General features: G+C 42.3%; 2 protein-coding genes across 3 annotated transcripts in view; one reads left to right on the top strand and one right to left on the bottom strand.

The window, feature by feature from the left end:
- Positions 1-7,415: 7,415 nt before the first annotated feature.
- On the top strand, positions 7,416-9,101 carry nkx2.4b (NK2 homeobox 4b; the record flags this gene model as incomplete). Its single annotated transcript, XM_084560721.1, is given in 10 exon segments — positions 7,416-7,551; positions 7,554-7,778; positions 7,781-7,903; positions 8,421-8,425; positions 8,427-8,490; positions 8,493-8,654; positions 8,657-8,778; positions 8,781-8,835; positions 8,838-8,922; positions 8,924-9,101. Coding segments are annotated over 10 exon segments (1,155 nt in total).
- Positions 9,102-10,251: 1,150 nt separating this feature from the next.
- Positions 10,252-16,191, bottom strand: part of naa20 (N-alpha-acetyltransferase 20, NatB catalytic subunit) — a 163,280-nt gene continuing 157,340 nt past the window's right edge. For both annotated transcript variants that reach the window (XM_084560709.1, XM_084560708.1), the window contains 4 exons: positions 12,778-12,838; positions 12,089-12,114; positions 11,736-12,058; positions 10,252-10,582 (listed from right to left, as the gene is read on the bottom strand). In XM_084560709.1, coding sequence (XP_084416835.1) covers positions 10,514-10,582; positions 11,736-12,058; positions 12,089-12,114; positions 12,778-12,838 — 479 coding nt within the window. In that variant the 3' untranslated portion in view covers positions 10,252-10,513. The remainder of the gene's footprint in view (positions 10,583-11,735; positions 12,059-12,088; positions 12,115-12,777; positions 12,839-16,191) is intronic.

Genomic DNA, 16,191 nt, shown 5'->3' with positions numbered 1-16,191 from the left:
GATTTAAAAAGAAGAAGAAAAAAATCGGTTTTCATTTTGAATCTTCATGAGAACACAAAGGTTTTGTTCTCAGTCTCTGACGCGCAACTCGTCTAAAACTAAACAGAAATCAAACCAAATGTTTTTTTGTTCTCGTTGATGTGTTTTGCTGCAGAATCGTCACTTTTACCGCGAGATTCAGTTTCCACGTGTTTTATATATAAAAAAAACTATTTATGAGTTGATTTGGAATAAACTGTGAGATATTTATGATGGGAAATAAAATCTGGAGAGTGTTTTCAGACTGATGCGCTTTTTATTTATTTCTGAGGAACCTGCTGATGTTGAACAGAAACGATTCATCTCAAAAACCCTGAAGAATAAAAGACTGAGTTTGTTTGTGTTGATAAAATTAATGTTTTAATATTTTATAATGACATTTAAAAGCAGAACTGAGAATAAACGCGTCTTAACTAAAGGGACATTTACGATCTTCCTTAAATGCTACATTATTTGAATGGAGTTTGGTTTATTTCGTTAAAGACGCTTTGTAATAAAACACATTTCACGCTGTGGTGATTTTATTAAGATTATTATTTCTGAGCAGTCCGAGGATCACAAGCTGCATTTAATTCAGCGGTTCTCAAACTGGGGATTAGGGCCCCCCGAGGGGCCCCGAGATAAATGTGATGGGTCACAAAACGATTAAAAAAAGAACAGAAAGAAGATTTTAATCTGCGTCCCTTTGACATGTTATGTTGTATTATCACTGGCTCACGTCTCTAAAATGAAACAGATCTGAGATAATTCAGAGACAAACTACAGGAGCCGCTGAGACAAAGAGTTTGAGTTCTTTAAAATAAATTAAAGCTGCATGAGACGATGAACGCTTTAAATCCTCCAGAGGTTTGCAGCTGATCTGATGTGAGGACTAAAGACTCGGAGGACGCAAAGAGTCTCAGCGTGGAGGTTCATGATTTAGTCTTGATAACAGCAACAGATTTACAGCTGTTTGACTTGATTCAAATTATTCAGATTAGAAGAAAAAGGACCGGACGGAAAGATGATCAGCACCGCTAATGTCTGAAGAAGCTATTTGCTTAGCTTAACATAAAGAATGGAAACCAGGAGAAACAGCTAGCCTAGAGCTGCTACTAAGAGCTACTATTAGTTGGGAGGATAGGAAGGTAGGAAGAGCTACTGTTAGCTAGGAAGCTAGGAAGAGCTACTATTAGCTAGGAAGCTAGGAAGAGCTACTGTTAGCTAGGAAGCTAGGAGGAGCTACTGTTAGCTAGGAAGCTAGGAATTAAAACATGATCATTAAGTTGTGTTGTTAGCGACAGATTCAGAGAGATCTTCTTCTTCCTGATGGATTTCCTTATTAAGAATCAACAGACGACTTCATTCAGAGAAAGAACAACAGCCCCCAGGTCAGAGGTCAGCTCATCTCAGAGGCATGATGTCCAGGAGGAGGAGGAGGAGGAGGAGGAGGTGGTGGTGAGATGGTTATAATGTGTCACCTGCTGCTATTAAACCACAGAAGAAGAAGTAGTCCACTGTTTGTTTCAGTTCTTTACTCTGAGATAAACTCTGGTCAAGACGTCAGCAGCATCTAAAACATCCCTCTGCCTCCACCGTATCCTACCCATAATGCATCATGGTCCCATGTGTTCTCCGGGTTAAGATCCAATCCTTCCATCAGAGGTCAGAGGTCAGCATGGACCCAGCAGTGTTCCGACTCTTTTCTATTAGAACCAATGATCCTTGATCCAGGACCCTGACTCTGGTTCTCCTCCTTTACTGGACCATCGTTGACCTCCTCTTCCTCTTCTGTCTCCTCCTCCTCTTCCCGTTCTCTTCCTCCTCCTCTCTTCATTCTCCTTCTCTACCTCCTCTTTCCCCCTCTCCACTTTCTCTCCTCCTTCCTTCTTCTTCTTTTTGTTGTCCTCCCCCTCCTCTCCTTATCTTCTTCCTTGTTTCTCCTCCTCTTCTTTTCATTTTTATCCTCCGCTTTATTCTTCTCATCTTCCCTTCTTTCTCCTCTTCCTCCCCTTCTCTTCATTCTCCTCCTCCTCCTCTTCATTCTCTTCATTCTCCTTCTCTTCCTCCTTCTTTCTCCTCTTCCTCCCTTTCTCTTCATTCTCCTTCTCTTCCTCCTTCTTTCTCCTCTTCCTCCCTTTCTCTTCATTCTCCTCCTCTCATCTTCATTCTCCTCCTCCTCCTCCTCTCTTCATTCTCCTCCTCCTCCTCTCTTCATTCTCCTCCTCTTCCTTCTTCCTCCTCCTCTCTCCTTCTAGTCTGAGTCTGACTCCCAGTTTGTGATAAATAAACCCTGTTGGTGTTTCTTCTATTTTTATTTCTAGTCTTCCTGCTCATTTAAACATATCTGGGATTATTTTATTTTATTTTATTTTACTAGAGTCCATTTAACTAACCGTAGTAAAATAAACTCCGCTGCAGTTCCTCCAACAACCAGCAGGTGGCAGCAGACGCTTGATCTTTACCTCAGTCTGGAAACATTAGACTTTAAAACAGTTTGTTCTTGTGACACAAAGAAATGTTGGGACTCATCTATTATCAATAGAAACAGAAGGATTTAAACTAAAATTATATTCTACTTTGTTTTATTCTTTATAAAATAAATGCTGCTGGCACCTGACGAACAAACTACATTTAATTATTTTATATCAAAACACTGACCATGTTTTACAGGAAGACATTATTAAAGCAGAGACTGTTCATCGCCCCCTACTGGTCGAATAAATATCGTCTTAGAGAGGATGAGAGATAGAAGGAAGAAAAAGAAATAATGAAAAGATGAAAGATAGAAGGAAAGGAAAAGAAATGATTAAAGAAGGTAAGAAAGGATGAGAAAGGACAAGAGAGAAGGAAAGAATTAAGAAAGAAAGAAAGAGAGATCAAAAGAAAGATAAAAAGAAAAAGAACAGATAAAAGAAGTAAAGAAAGGATGAAAAATGACATAAGATAGAAAGAAAGAAAGGATAGAGAAAGAGGTCAAAAGAAAGATAACAGGAAAGAAAAGGAAAAAGAAAGGATGAAAAGGACATAGCATTTTATATATTTTTTTTTAAAGGTAAAGCTCCACATGCTTTGGCTTCACTTTATGAGGAGGAGTTGTCATGGCGTCTACTTTATATACAGTCTGTGTCTGAAAGTAGATTCAAACAAGAAAGAACAAACATCACATAATGAAATAAAACTCACCTCATGTTCTCCAGCTCATGTGAAGTGAAGCGATGAACTCGACCTCATGGTGGCGCCAAAGAGTCACACCTCTTTATATTCATCTGTCCTTGTGAGGACGTTCCTGGACCTGGACCTGGACCTGGACCTGGTCTCAGAGGTGAGGCAGCCGGACTCAGATCAGTTCCGGTTCTGTCAATAAAACACAAAGAACTGAAAGAAAGTAAAGAAAATAAAACCTAACATTAATCCTCTTCTCCTCTGGCCACTTCATTAGGTACACTAGTGAACTCATTCATGCTTCTTTAACTGAAGATGAACTGACACGTGTTCCTAATGTTTTGACACTAAACTATTTAACAGAAAGTATTTTAATAAACAACTTGTCTCTTCTTCTTCCTCATCTCCCTCCTCTTTTTCCTCCTTCTGCTCCTCCTCCTTCTCTCTTCTTTCTCATCAGCTTCCTCTTCCTCTCCAAACCCCCTTCTTCCTCCTTCTCCCCTTCCTCCTCCTGATCCCCCTCCTTTCTCCTCCTTCTCTCTTCTTTTTCCTCCTCTTCTTCCCCACCTCCTTCCTCCTCATCTCTTCATCTCCATCCTCTTCTTCCTCTTTCCTCCTTCTCCTCCTGCGCCACCTCCTCCTATTCATATTTCTTCTTCCCGTTCATCCCTTCCTCTTCCTCATCTCACTCCTTTTCTTTCTCCTCCTCCAATTCTTCCTCATCTCTTCACCTCCCTCCTCTTTTTTCACATTCTCCTCCTTCTCACCTTCCTTCTCCTCCTGCACCTCCTCCTCCTTCTCCTCTTTGCACCTCCTCCTCCTCCTCCTAGGAGCCAGGTGGTCTGACCCCCCCCCCCCCCCCCCCCCCCCCGCCTTGGAGTGTTCCTCCTTTTCAAGAGGCGTTCAGGGCCCCCAGCTGCTTGCCTAATGCTCCTCCAGAGAGGCGAGGATTAAACTGAGGGAGACGCAGGGAGAGGAAATGAAAGGAGGAACGATGAGGCAGGAGAATACGACAAATAGAGGCTGTAGTTTAAGTGGCCGCCTCCTCCTCCTCCTCCCCCACCTCCAGCCTCAGTCAGAGACGAGTCGACCGCCACAGGTGGTTTGGATCGAAGCAAGAGACGACTGGAGGAGAAAAAAAAGAGAGAGAGTGAAAGAGTAGTGAACGTTTAATTAGTTTCATCATTAAAAAAAAAAGAAGAAGAAGAAGAAGTCGTGATGTTGAGTCCTGGTGTCTCTGGCTCAGTCTGGAGTTTTATTTTATTAGACAAATACAGGTCCATCCACTAACATAGAGGGGGCGGAGCTTATATGATGTAACTGCAGCCTCCAGCCACCAGGGGGAGCTCCTCATGCTTCACCTTTAGAGGAGGAGCTGTCATGGCGTCTACTTTATATACAGTCTGAACGTAGAAGATTCAAACAAATAGTTTCCAGTCAGACTGAGGAGGAGAGGAGGAGGAGGAGGAGGAGCAAGGAGGAGGAGGAGGAGGAGGAGTCCCGTAGAAACGTTTTCTTTTTCTTCGTCCATGTGACGAAAATGTTATCCTCCATATTCACCTTGTTCACCGATCAGCCATAACATTACGACCTCTGGTAGTAATTCGCCAGAACCAAAGGACTTCCTCCTCCTCCTCGCTTCCTCATCTTCACACCCCCTTCATTCTCCTTCTTCCTCTTCTCTCCTTCTACCTCCTCCTACACCTTCTCCTTCCTCATGCCCTCTACATCCTCCTCTTCCTCTTTCTCTTTCTCCTCCTACTTCTCCTTTTCATTTTCCTCTTCTTCCTTATCTCCCTCCTTTTTCCTTCTTCTCCCCTTCCTCCTCTTCCTGCTCATCTTTATCCCCCCTTTTCCTTCCTCCTGCACCTCCTCCTCCTATTTATTTCCTCCTCTTCTTCCTCCTCCTCCTATTTATTTCCTCCTCCTCCTCCTCGGAGTGTTCCAGTGATTTAAGTTTTTATTGACCTTGTTCCATTTCCAATGTTCAGGTTTTGAGTCACAAACCAAAACAACGTCGCTCCTGCTGCTGCCAGGAGGAGGCGCCACATTTACAAACTCAAAATGTTTATTTTCCTGGAGGAGCTCGGGGTGGATGGACGGGTCGCTTCATGTCTCAAAACAGACAGTTGAAGATCTTTTTTTTTTCAAACTTGATGACAAAGGTGACAAAAAGGACCTGGAAGAGGAACAAAGACAAACTTTCACCTCCACGAATATTTTAAGGACAAACTTGTTCTGGAGTCTCTCCAATCAGATCGCTTGTGGGCGGGGCTTAACGTGGTGATGGACAGAATAGTAACTAGTCATATTTGTTGTCTCAGCTCATAATGTGTCTCATAATGAAATAACTGTTTAAAAAAAGATGAAACGTATCTGAGGAACAAGTTAGAAACCTTCAACCAACAGTCACATTTAATCTTCTAGAAATGTTCTAAATAAATTCATCTCAACATAAACTGTCTATGACTACTGTTACAACTTTAAGCCCCGCCCCGAAAACGATCTGATTGGCCCAGCAGATCTTGCTGGAGCAGAATCAGTTCCCAACAGAGAGACTCCAGAACGAAACATTTTGTGGCGGGGTCAGTGGGTCTGGCGTCCAGGCTAGGACTGACCCGTCCATCAACCCTGAGCTCCTCCAGAGACGTCTGAAACCAGATCAGTGGATTCTGAAGACGCCTCAAATATTTTAATGTAAAACATTTAAAAGTGTTGAAACTTGAAGCAGCTTAACATTTAATATTTATCAGAACTTTATGGATAAAATATAAATATTTTACAATTAACATTTTTATTCCTATAGACTTAAACATTAAAATGATCTAAAGGTTTCTGAGGATATAACATTTTTAAAAAGTCTATTTAAAGTCAACTATAAAACCAATAAATATCACATTAACTCATTAAAAAACGAACACAGACACATTTTTCATTTGCTTTATCTCCAAACTGTCGTAAATCTTTGTGAACGAATGATTATTCTAAGAATTTATTCCCTTTAAACTATTTAAGAGCCGGACCACGCAGCAGGTCAACAACGTGACATATGAGGTCTATGAATATAAACCTGGAGGATGGTCACCTCTCACCACCATCGTAGCTCTGAGCCAGTCCTCCCTCCATCAGAAGCTTCTCTCTGCTCAGACTTTATTGTTCATTAGTGAGAAACAGAAAAAAACTTCTATGTTCATTTATCTCTGAGTTTAGATCTGAATCTAAATCAAGATTCAGATCAGAAAAAAGTTCCTGTTATTTATGTTTAATTCAAAGAAATCAGGAAAAAAGGTCTAAATAATTAAGAAATAAATAATTAGAAATTAATAACTTGTATTAAGGTTTAAAACGAGAATAAATTCAATTAAATAACAAAAAGCTATAAATCTGTATGTAGAACACATTCAGCTCATTACTTATTAAAGGTTTAGAGCTTTAATTAACTTTTTAAGTAATAACATCTGAAAATAATATTAAAATAGAAATGATTTTTCTTTTTTTAAATAAATTAATAAAACGTATTTTTCGATTTTTTTTGAAAAACTGCAACAAGCAAAAAATAAATAAATCAAAAAGTTCATAAAATTAAAATTTGAAGTGGAAAAAAAATACTTTGGATTTTTTGAAAATAATAAAAATTGATAAGATAAAAAATATCTCAGTTTTTTTTTGTTATGAAATTTTAAAAAGCAACACGATAAAAAAAACATTACAAATAAAAAAGTGAGATAAATAAAATTTTTGAAATTAATATGAATTTTAGAAATTAAGATAAAACTATAAGAGTAAATATATATTGAAGTTAAAGGAAATAACTCAATTTAATCAACTTAAATTAAAATGAATGATAGAAATATTTCAGGTTAATGTGATTAAATAATTATTCTAACTCTTGGATTTAAAGATGAAGTCAGTCTCCTCCTCCTCCTCCTCCTCTAACTCTGACAGGCTCTAAACAGAAGTAGTTTTCTCTCCTCACCTCTCTCGTGCCTCCTCTCCTCTCCTCGCCCCGCCCCCTCCATCCCTCCATCCCTCAATGTGGCTCCAGCGGATAAGGGACTCCGGTCTCCTCCTGCAGCCGACCAGCTGGACTTCTTCCCAGCGACGCGCACGGAGCCAGGAGCCGCCGGGAGGGAGGGAGGGGGACGCAGGCAGAGACCCGAGGACCACATCCATCCAGCCAGAGGACCAGAGAGGACCAGAGAGGACCAGAGGGCACCGGGGGTGACCGCACCATGTCCTTGAGCCCCAAGCACTCCACCCCCTTCTCGGTCACAGACATCTTGAGCCCCATGGAGGACAGCTACCGCAGGTTCGGAGGGATGGAGGGACCCCCGCTGGGCTCCTACCGGCAGCCGCAGGTCTCCCAGCCGGTACGCAGCTCCATCACCATCCGCCTCAGCAGCAGCAGCAGCAGCAGCAGCCGCCTCACCTCCACCACCATCACCACCACCACCACCATCACCACCTGTCCTCCTCCTCCTCTTCATCCTCATCGTCCTCTTCTTCCTCAGCAGCGGCGGCGGCGGCGGCAGCAGCGGCGGCTCTGGGACCCGGAGGCCCCTACCATGTGCCCCACGGGGTGCCACAGTTCTCCGGGCCGTCGGCGGCTTCTGCAACAGCGGCATCGGTAACGTCGGTGAGCTGCCGTCCTACCAGGAGACGGTGAGGAGCGGAGGACCGGCGGCGTGGTACGGCAGCCCGGAGCCCAGGTACCCGAGCAGTAAGTCACCTCAGACCCTTTAAACTTTATTCTGTTTTAAAGGCCGAGATTTAATCTGGAGATGTTAGATTAACTTTTAAAGTTTCTATTTCTGCTGAAACACTTTTAAATTTACGCTTATTTTAAATGTTAAAAGGTGGAATTTATTACTTTAATAATGCTTTCGTGGTTTTTAAAACGTTTAGAAACGAATCTGAATTTTAAAGACGTTTCTTGCTGCAAATTTAAAATTTTATATTATTGTTTTTAATCATAAATTGGTTTTAAAGGCCTTAAATTAGATTTGAAGGAGATTAATCCTTAAAAACTAAATTAAAATGAAGTTTCCTTCAGATGGAAACTGTTAATTTATTTATAATACTCTTAATTAACGATTATTTTAAATAAAAAATAATTTATTAACGTTTTATTTTTATTTTATTTGGTCTCGGAACTAATCCGCATTTTAAAAACTTCAGACATTTAATTTTATTTATTGTTTAATTTTAGCCAGAAGTAAATTTTCCGTGTCTCCAAGTCTCCAAGGTTCATGGGCCCCTCCGCCGGGATGAACATGCCCGGGATGGTGGGCGGCCTGTCCGGGATGGACCCCGAGCCAAGTCCGTGGTGTCGCTGCACGCGGCGCCGCGCAGGAAGCGGAGGGTCCTGTTCTCCCAGGCCCAGGTCTACGAGCTGGAGCGGCGCTTCAAGCAGCAGAAGTACCTGTCCGCCCCGGAGAGGGAGCACCTGGCCGGGCTCATCCACCTCAGCCCCACCAGGTCAAGATCTGGTTCCAGAACCACCGCTACAAGCTGAAGCGACAGGCCAAGGACAAGCCGCCGCCGCCGCAGCAGCAGGACGGACGGGAGCAGGAGGAGCAGGAGGAGGAGCAGGAGCAGGAGGAGGAGGACTGTGCGCGACGAGCCGCCGCTCCTCCTCCGTGTCTCCGGTTCTCTCAAGAACGGTAAAAGCTGCAGGAGCGACTCCACCGGGACCCGACAGAGCGGCGCGGGTGAGGCCATGGACCGTGACCCCCCTCCAGCTCCAGCAGCAGCAGCAGGTGAGTCACATCTCATCCGCCGAGGAGCTGGAGGACATGTCCCCGAGTCCTCCTCTGGGGCTGCACGCTCACATCAACATGACGCAGACGGACGCGGCGCTCATCGAGTACACCAACAGCATGATGGGCTCCAACCTGCTGTACGGCAGGACTTGGTAGGGCTACCCGGACATGAGGGAGGAGGAGGAGGGAGGGAGACTCGGGCCTGAAGGAGACTCGGGCCCGAGGGCCACCAGACCCCGGACCCCCACGGATCTTTACTTTAGAAAAGGCCGCAGGACAAAACCAGTTCTGGTTCCTTTACGGACACGAGGAGCAAAAATAAACTGAATCTGAGCCAAGAACCAGGACTGACTGGATGAAGATGATGATGATGATGATGTTTTTTGGGTTAAATGATGTGGTCGCTGCTGCTGGAGGCTCGAGGAGCTTCCACTAAATTATTTCAGACTGATCTGGTTTCACTTGTTCCAGCTGATGATTTTAATTTGTTTCCTTTTATTGAATAAATGATATTTTCATTTTGGATTTTCATCTTTTTATCATCACAGGATCAAGTGTTTGTTTTGGGACAGTTTGAGGGAACTAAGGGCAATAAAATAATAATAAAAGAACTTTTTAAGAACCAAAAATATTCACTCAGATTTCTAAATTAATATTCTGACAAAACAAATTAACCAAACTAAAAAGATCCTGATTCTTTTTAATTTAATAGTTTTATCTAAATCAGTTTTATTTAGAAGAATAATTTCCTTGCAGACACATTTATGACCGATATATTTTATTTTATTTGGGGTGAGACCTGAAGGAAAAATATTTAAAATTATTTTTTTTTTTTTTTTAAAGAAATATTTTAGTGAATTTCAGAAATTAAATCTGATATAAAAATAGACATTTTAACCTTTAAATTCACCAAAATATTCACTAAAAATTCCAAATTAATATTCTGCAAGAAAATTAAAAACTAAAAAGATTAACAAAGCTACCGTTTTTTTTTTATTTAAATAATTTTATCTCATTTATTTAGAAGAATTTATTTTCTGTTAAACAAACATAATATCAATATATCTATGACTATCATTTTATTTTATTTATTTTTTATTAGTGACACTTGATGAAAATGTCACAGGATGAATTGTTTTTAAAATTAACTGTTTTTGGGAACAACTGTGTGACTTAATATGGACATAAAAATAGAGACGTTTTAATTTTTAAAATGTTCCAAGAAGTAAATACGCTGCATTTTTTAAACTGAAACCATCTGAGTTTGAACAAATAATTTCCGTCCAGACAAATTAATACCAACATCAACGACTAATCTTTTATTTCATTTCATTTCATTTCTTTTTTTTTGGAGACTCCTCTCAAAGTAAACACAGCCGACGCTCGTGGTAAAAATCACAGGTTACACATCTGACGCTGAAGAACAAAAAAGGAAGTAGACAAGAAAATAAAAATAAAAATAAAGAAGAAGAAGAAGAAGAAGACGTCACATCATGACACGGTTTCCTCTAAAAATGTGTCGCCCCCCGTCCCATAAAATCCCAAAGTCCACCTTGTGCTTTGAGCTTTCAGTTCCAGTTGTACCTCCTGGACGGAGGAGGAGGGGGGTACCCTCGGCCCCCGCCGGACGGGTAGCTCTGAAACACAAGAGGAAGAAAAAGAAACATAAGAAAACGAGAAGAAGAAAACTTGGAAGAATTTAATTCAGTTGCTGCACACGTTTAAGATTCTGTAGAAAGTGTTTGGAGAAAACTGAGAACGTAATCCAGATTAAATCAGAATAAAAACAGAGACTTTTCATGGATCCGTTTAATTCTCAGCTTTGTTACAAACAATGTGAATGAAATGTTTTTATATTTTAACAGTGAATCTAATCTGAGTTTAATCTGAAGAGAACAGGACGAGATTATATTACTGGAGACGGAAAAATAAAAGATACTGACGTGAATTAAATCTCCTTAAAAGTTTAATCAGATGGTTTTTAATTCAAACGTCTGGAGAGAAAATGATTAACTGAACGACTGGTTAAATAATAATATTTGTTGTTTCTCGTCTTCAGTTTTAATTTAAAGGTTTTTAAGACGTTTGAGGATAAAAAATATCAGAACAGAGAAATGGATCCAGGAACTAGACGATACCGGACACAGACCAAGATAAAGATTTAATAAAAACAGGATAAATGACTCGATAATTAATTTAAAATAAAAAGTGACTTTATGCTAAATTAATTATCTTTTGTTCACTAATTAATTATAAAGAAGAAATTAATCAAATCAAAATGTGAAACGACTTTTTAGACCGGGATCAGTGTTAATGATTTATTTAGTTTTTATTCTTAAGAGATAAAAGAAAACAGTGATTTTAGTTTTTAATCATTTTAAATCTGTTGCTCATTTAAAGTTTTTAAACCGTTTTTAAAGAATAAACGACAAAGAATAAACGTTTTAACAATCAGACGTAAAAGAAGAAAAATAATTTGAAAACATTTTCATTCATTAAACGGTTTATTCATTTAAATTATGAATGAAACAAAAAGTGATTTTTTGTTAAATGTTTGAGTCTTTGTCGGTTTATTTTATTTCAGACTGATTCTATTATTCAGTCGTTTAAAGAGGAAACTTCTATTTTCAAACCTAAACTGATGATTGATTCTATTTAAAGCTGAAAGTGTTTGTGTTTCATTTAAAGATGAATCTGATCTTAAAGAATAAACGTCAACGTTCTCCCGTCTGTGTCTGAGACGCTGAGAGGACCTGGTCCTCCTCTAACCTGGAGCGTCCCGGTCTCTACCTGGTGCTGCTGGTGTCCTCGGTTGTCTCTACGATGATCTTGCCAGTCGTCTCTGCGTTGATCGTAGCGTTGCTGGTAGCCGCCGGGCCCCGGTGCCTGTCCCTGTCCCTGTCCCTGGACCTGTCCCTGGACCTGTCCCTGGACCGGTGCCTGTCCCTGGACCTGTCCCTGGACCTGTCCCTGGACCTGTCCCTGGACCTGTCCCTGTCCCGGCCCTGTCCCCGGCCCTCCACGGCTCATGTTCTGCTGGTACGCCGACTGCTGCGTCTGCATGGCCCGGTCCCAGCCGTGACCCCCTCTGCCTCCACCTCCTCCTCCTCCTCCTCCTCCTCCACCTCCTCCACCTCCTCCACCTCCTCCTCCGTACGACTGCTGCTGCCTGGAGATAAAATAAACGTGTCAGAGTTTCTGAGTGAAGACGACCTGGTTCAGACTGATCTCCACCTCCACACTGGATCATTAATGAGCTGCTCCACCTGCTTTAAAGGGCTGAACTTTATTAAACCTTTAATTAAAGCTTCATTTATTAAACTTTTCATCTTTTAAACTGAAGAATTAAATTAGAACGTAAAGAAGTGATTCAATAATCTGAAAACACGTTGACGTCACATCATTGATGCTGGAAACGAATCGTTTATAAAAACTATTTTAGTTTTATTTGAGCTTTTTCCTCCAGTAGATCTAAACAGACCCCCCCCCCCCCCCCCAAATCGTCTGTTGTTTAGAGTCCTCTCTAAAAACGTCCTCTTCCTCAGAGACGAGGACCATCAAACCCGTCCACGTCCACATGTCTGTCCCATCGGCCTCGTCCTGCAAGGAGCCGACGGGACGGACGCCGCTGTGACGAGGAACAATGATCCCATCCCTCATTACTGAACCAGATCACACTCTGACCACTGGAACCCATAGGACTCATCCACCACACGGCCTCCACTGATTCAGATCGACTCATGGAGGAGACGTGTTCAGAACTTCTTCTCAACTACATATTTGTTTGCAGCAGAACCAGGACGGTAGGGAGGCTTTGGACCGGTCCACTCACCTCGGAAACTGGGGCTGGTGGAAGGACGGAGGTCCGGCCTGGTAACTGTTCTGCCTGGAATCTGGAAAAAAAATAAAAATAGACAACGGTTAAAGGGGTTCCTGCGTTTACCTCGGAGGTTTAAAGACGAAGATGTTTCACCTGATAAAAAAAAAACCTGTAAATGTTTGAGTGTTTAGGAGACGGGACGCAGACGGTTTGACATTAACTGTGGATCCTAATTAACCTGAGCAACTAATTCACTCCGTCATGGTACAGAACGAATCGGCCGTCATGAGGAAATCAAGATTTAGTTATTTATTTATTTTTTGTGTGTGGAGGGAAGAAGGAGAAGAGGAGGAGGAGGGAGATGGGGAGGAGGAGGAGGAGGAGGAGGAGGAGGAGGAGGAGGAGGAGGAGGAGGAGGCCACATTTGCATGTTTTTGTTCAGAGAATGAAATAAGCATTCAGGCCGAGGCAGCTTTGTGGACGGCTCAAGTACCGCGGCTCCATCGCTGCAGGCCCTTCACAAAGACACACTTAAAGAAAAAAAAATAAAACCCCGGCTTCTTCCAGAGTCGCCGTTGCCAAGGCGATGACCAGCTGCGAGCCGCGGTGGACTTGTTTGTTTATAGGGGGCAGGCCCGCTGAGTGGGTGCTCGGGGGGGCGGGGGGGTGAAGGGCGCCGTGAAAAGGACCCGAAGGCTGAAACATGGAAGGAGTCGGAGTAAAATAAAATTATATAAATATAAAAAAATAATATAAATAAAAAGTTCAGCGCTCTCTGGATGAAGTGGAAATGATGGACGAGTATCGGCCACTTTATTAGGTACGCTAGCATAAGCATCCTAATACAAGTCCTGCTCTAGGTCTCGTCTTCATAAAGGTTCTGGTTTGTAGCATTAGCATTTAGCATTAGCATTGTGTAGAACTACTGAACTGACAGGTGTTCCTAATCAGGCATGCAAACTGGTCAGGGGTCAAAAAGGTGAGAAGAGTGTGAAGAGGGAAATGGCCACGAACACCCCCCCCCTTGGTAAACAGAGATTTACAAAGACAACAGACTACAAATTCACTAATTTTTACCAAAAAAAAAACTTTTGAGCCATTGAGCCTGAACAGCTCAATGGCTGTTTTTCCTCGGGCCTGAAGGGCATATTTCACTGCCGGGCCTTTATTTTACTCAAGCACATCGCGGTCCAGGCCTTTATTGGAAGGAGGCCAGAATTAGAGGCAGGCCTTAATTTCTATTTGAGCAAAACGAACTACGAGTAGAATGAATAAAAACAAGATTTTGTGTCTATTTGAACCTATAAAATACTAGGTTCATTTATTGAAAACGTACCGTTACCATAACATGGTATGCATACAGAATATTAACAACAAATGAGCGGCGCGACGCGGTCGGAGCGCACTGAGGACAGTGAGTCCGCTGCCGGTCGGCAGTCGCGCCGGGAGCGAGTGGGACCCGTCCCTCCCCGCACGGAGAGAGGGCGCAGTGAGCACTGATTCCACGACCCCAGGGACCCCAAGTGAGATGCGGGGGGTCGCTGTAAAGCTCGCGGCCGGAGCCGACGAGCCACCTTCGCCCCGAGCACTTCCAGGTCGACCCAGAGCCGGTCGCGGCGCACCGCCACGGAGGAAATGCGCCCGGCGGGGGCCGGCCGACGCCGGGGAGAGGTCCCGCTGAGGGGATCCTCCCACACCGTGCCGCCGAAACCCTGACCCGCCGAGATGACCGGCCTTTATTTACCTCCGCTGACAGCGAGACCGGCAAATGTTGGAGACCCGGCCGCTAATGGAATACAGGCCAATATTAGAGGATTTACGGTATATAGAACATTATATTATTATATTATTAAAATATATTAAAATAAAAGTCAACGAGTAGGCTACCCCCCCCCCCCCCCCCCCAAATATTTTCTCCTCGGATTTGCACGAATCACATAAGTCACCCAATTTGGATTGAAAACGGCGAATTTCGCCGAAAGGTGAGGAGTTTGCATGCCTGCTAATATTATGGCATTTTCCTCAGTATGCTATAGCCTTGATAAAACCCTCTGTGTCACTTATTTTACACGTTTAACTGATATTTCAGGTTAAACAGGTCTCTGTTGAGTGTCCAGTACCATGCCAAAACATTAGGTACTGGTGTTTATTTTGATAAAGTCACATTAAAAAACAAACAAACAAACAAAAAATAGAAGATGGAAATCAAGTGTCAAAGAAAAAACTTTTAGAGAATAAAATGGGGACGCACCAAAGATATCCGGCCGAAAACCAAAAATGCACTTTTGGACCATTTGCCTCGTGCCTATGGCACGAGGCCACTCCTCCCATAGCTTGCTATGGGAGGAGTGGCCTCGTGTCATAGGCACTCGGCAAATGGTCCAAAAGTGCATTTTCGGTTTTTGGCCAAAGATTTTCGGTGCATCCCTAGAATAAAACATAAAAACAATCAAGAGTGAATCTTCTTCTGGTCTTGCCACTTCATTAGGTACACTAGTCTTCATGAAGGTTCAGTTTCTAAATGTTGATTCAACTGTTTTTTCATTTTTTTCCAAAATACGCATCATCTCCTCACACCACAAACTCCATCCTCCACTATGATCATCCAGCTGAATTACTGGTTGTTAAGTTTGAAAATATGTTGAGCGTTAGTTTGAAATGGGACACCACCCACCTACCTACCCACTAGGGATGAGCGATATGGACTAAAAAAAATTTATCCCGATAATTTCTGGTATTTATCACGGTAACGATAAAAATGACGATAAATAAACACCAATTCAGCCTAATCTTTTTGACTATAATGCATCGGCAAGTTTTATCTGAGTTGTTGTTGTTTTTTTTTTTACCAGACTCTTAGGATGAAGTCAACGCTGCTTCTGCATCCTTGCCCATTTTCTGGCATTGTTCATATTCTGGTTTGTGCTTGTGTTTGAGGTGGCGGAACAAATTAGTGGTGTTACTGTCCTTTTTATGCACTATTTGTTTGCATTTTGTAATTTGCTGCTCCGCATCAGACTTTTTAAAACCAAACCAGTTCCAGATAATGGAGGTGGAGCCTCATTTAGGAACGAGCTCCTCACTACCCGACGTATCCATAGACATATATACATAGACCCCTCATTGAGCGCTGGACCGTACGTCAGCGTCGCCGCCATATTGGATCTGTCCCGCAAACTAATACGAGTCAATGGAATGAACTTTATTAAGCGTCTTCTACAAAGTACTATAAGCATTTGCACATTCACACAGAACGTAAGGAACCAAAAACAACGTCTGTAACATTAACTACTCAGAATGTAATCAGACGTTGTTTTTGGTTCGTATCAGTTTCCTCAATATATACGTTCGTGCGTGAATATGTAATGAGAGGCTTAACTTACAGCACTTTGTAGAAGACTCTTAATAAAGTTCACTCCATTCACT

Source organism: Chelon labrosus (genome assembly GCF_963514085.1).
Source record: "Chelon labrosus genome assembly, chromosome: 14".
NCBI lineage: Eukaryota > Metazoa > Chordata > Actinopteri > Mugiliformes > Mugilidae > Chelon > Chelon labrosus.
Note: the sequence above shows the minus strand (reverse complement) of the source record. Positions and strands in the feature narration are given on the sequence as shown.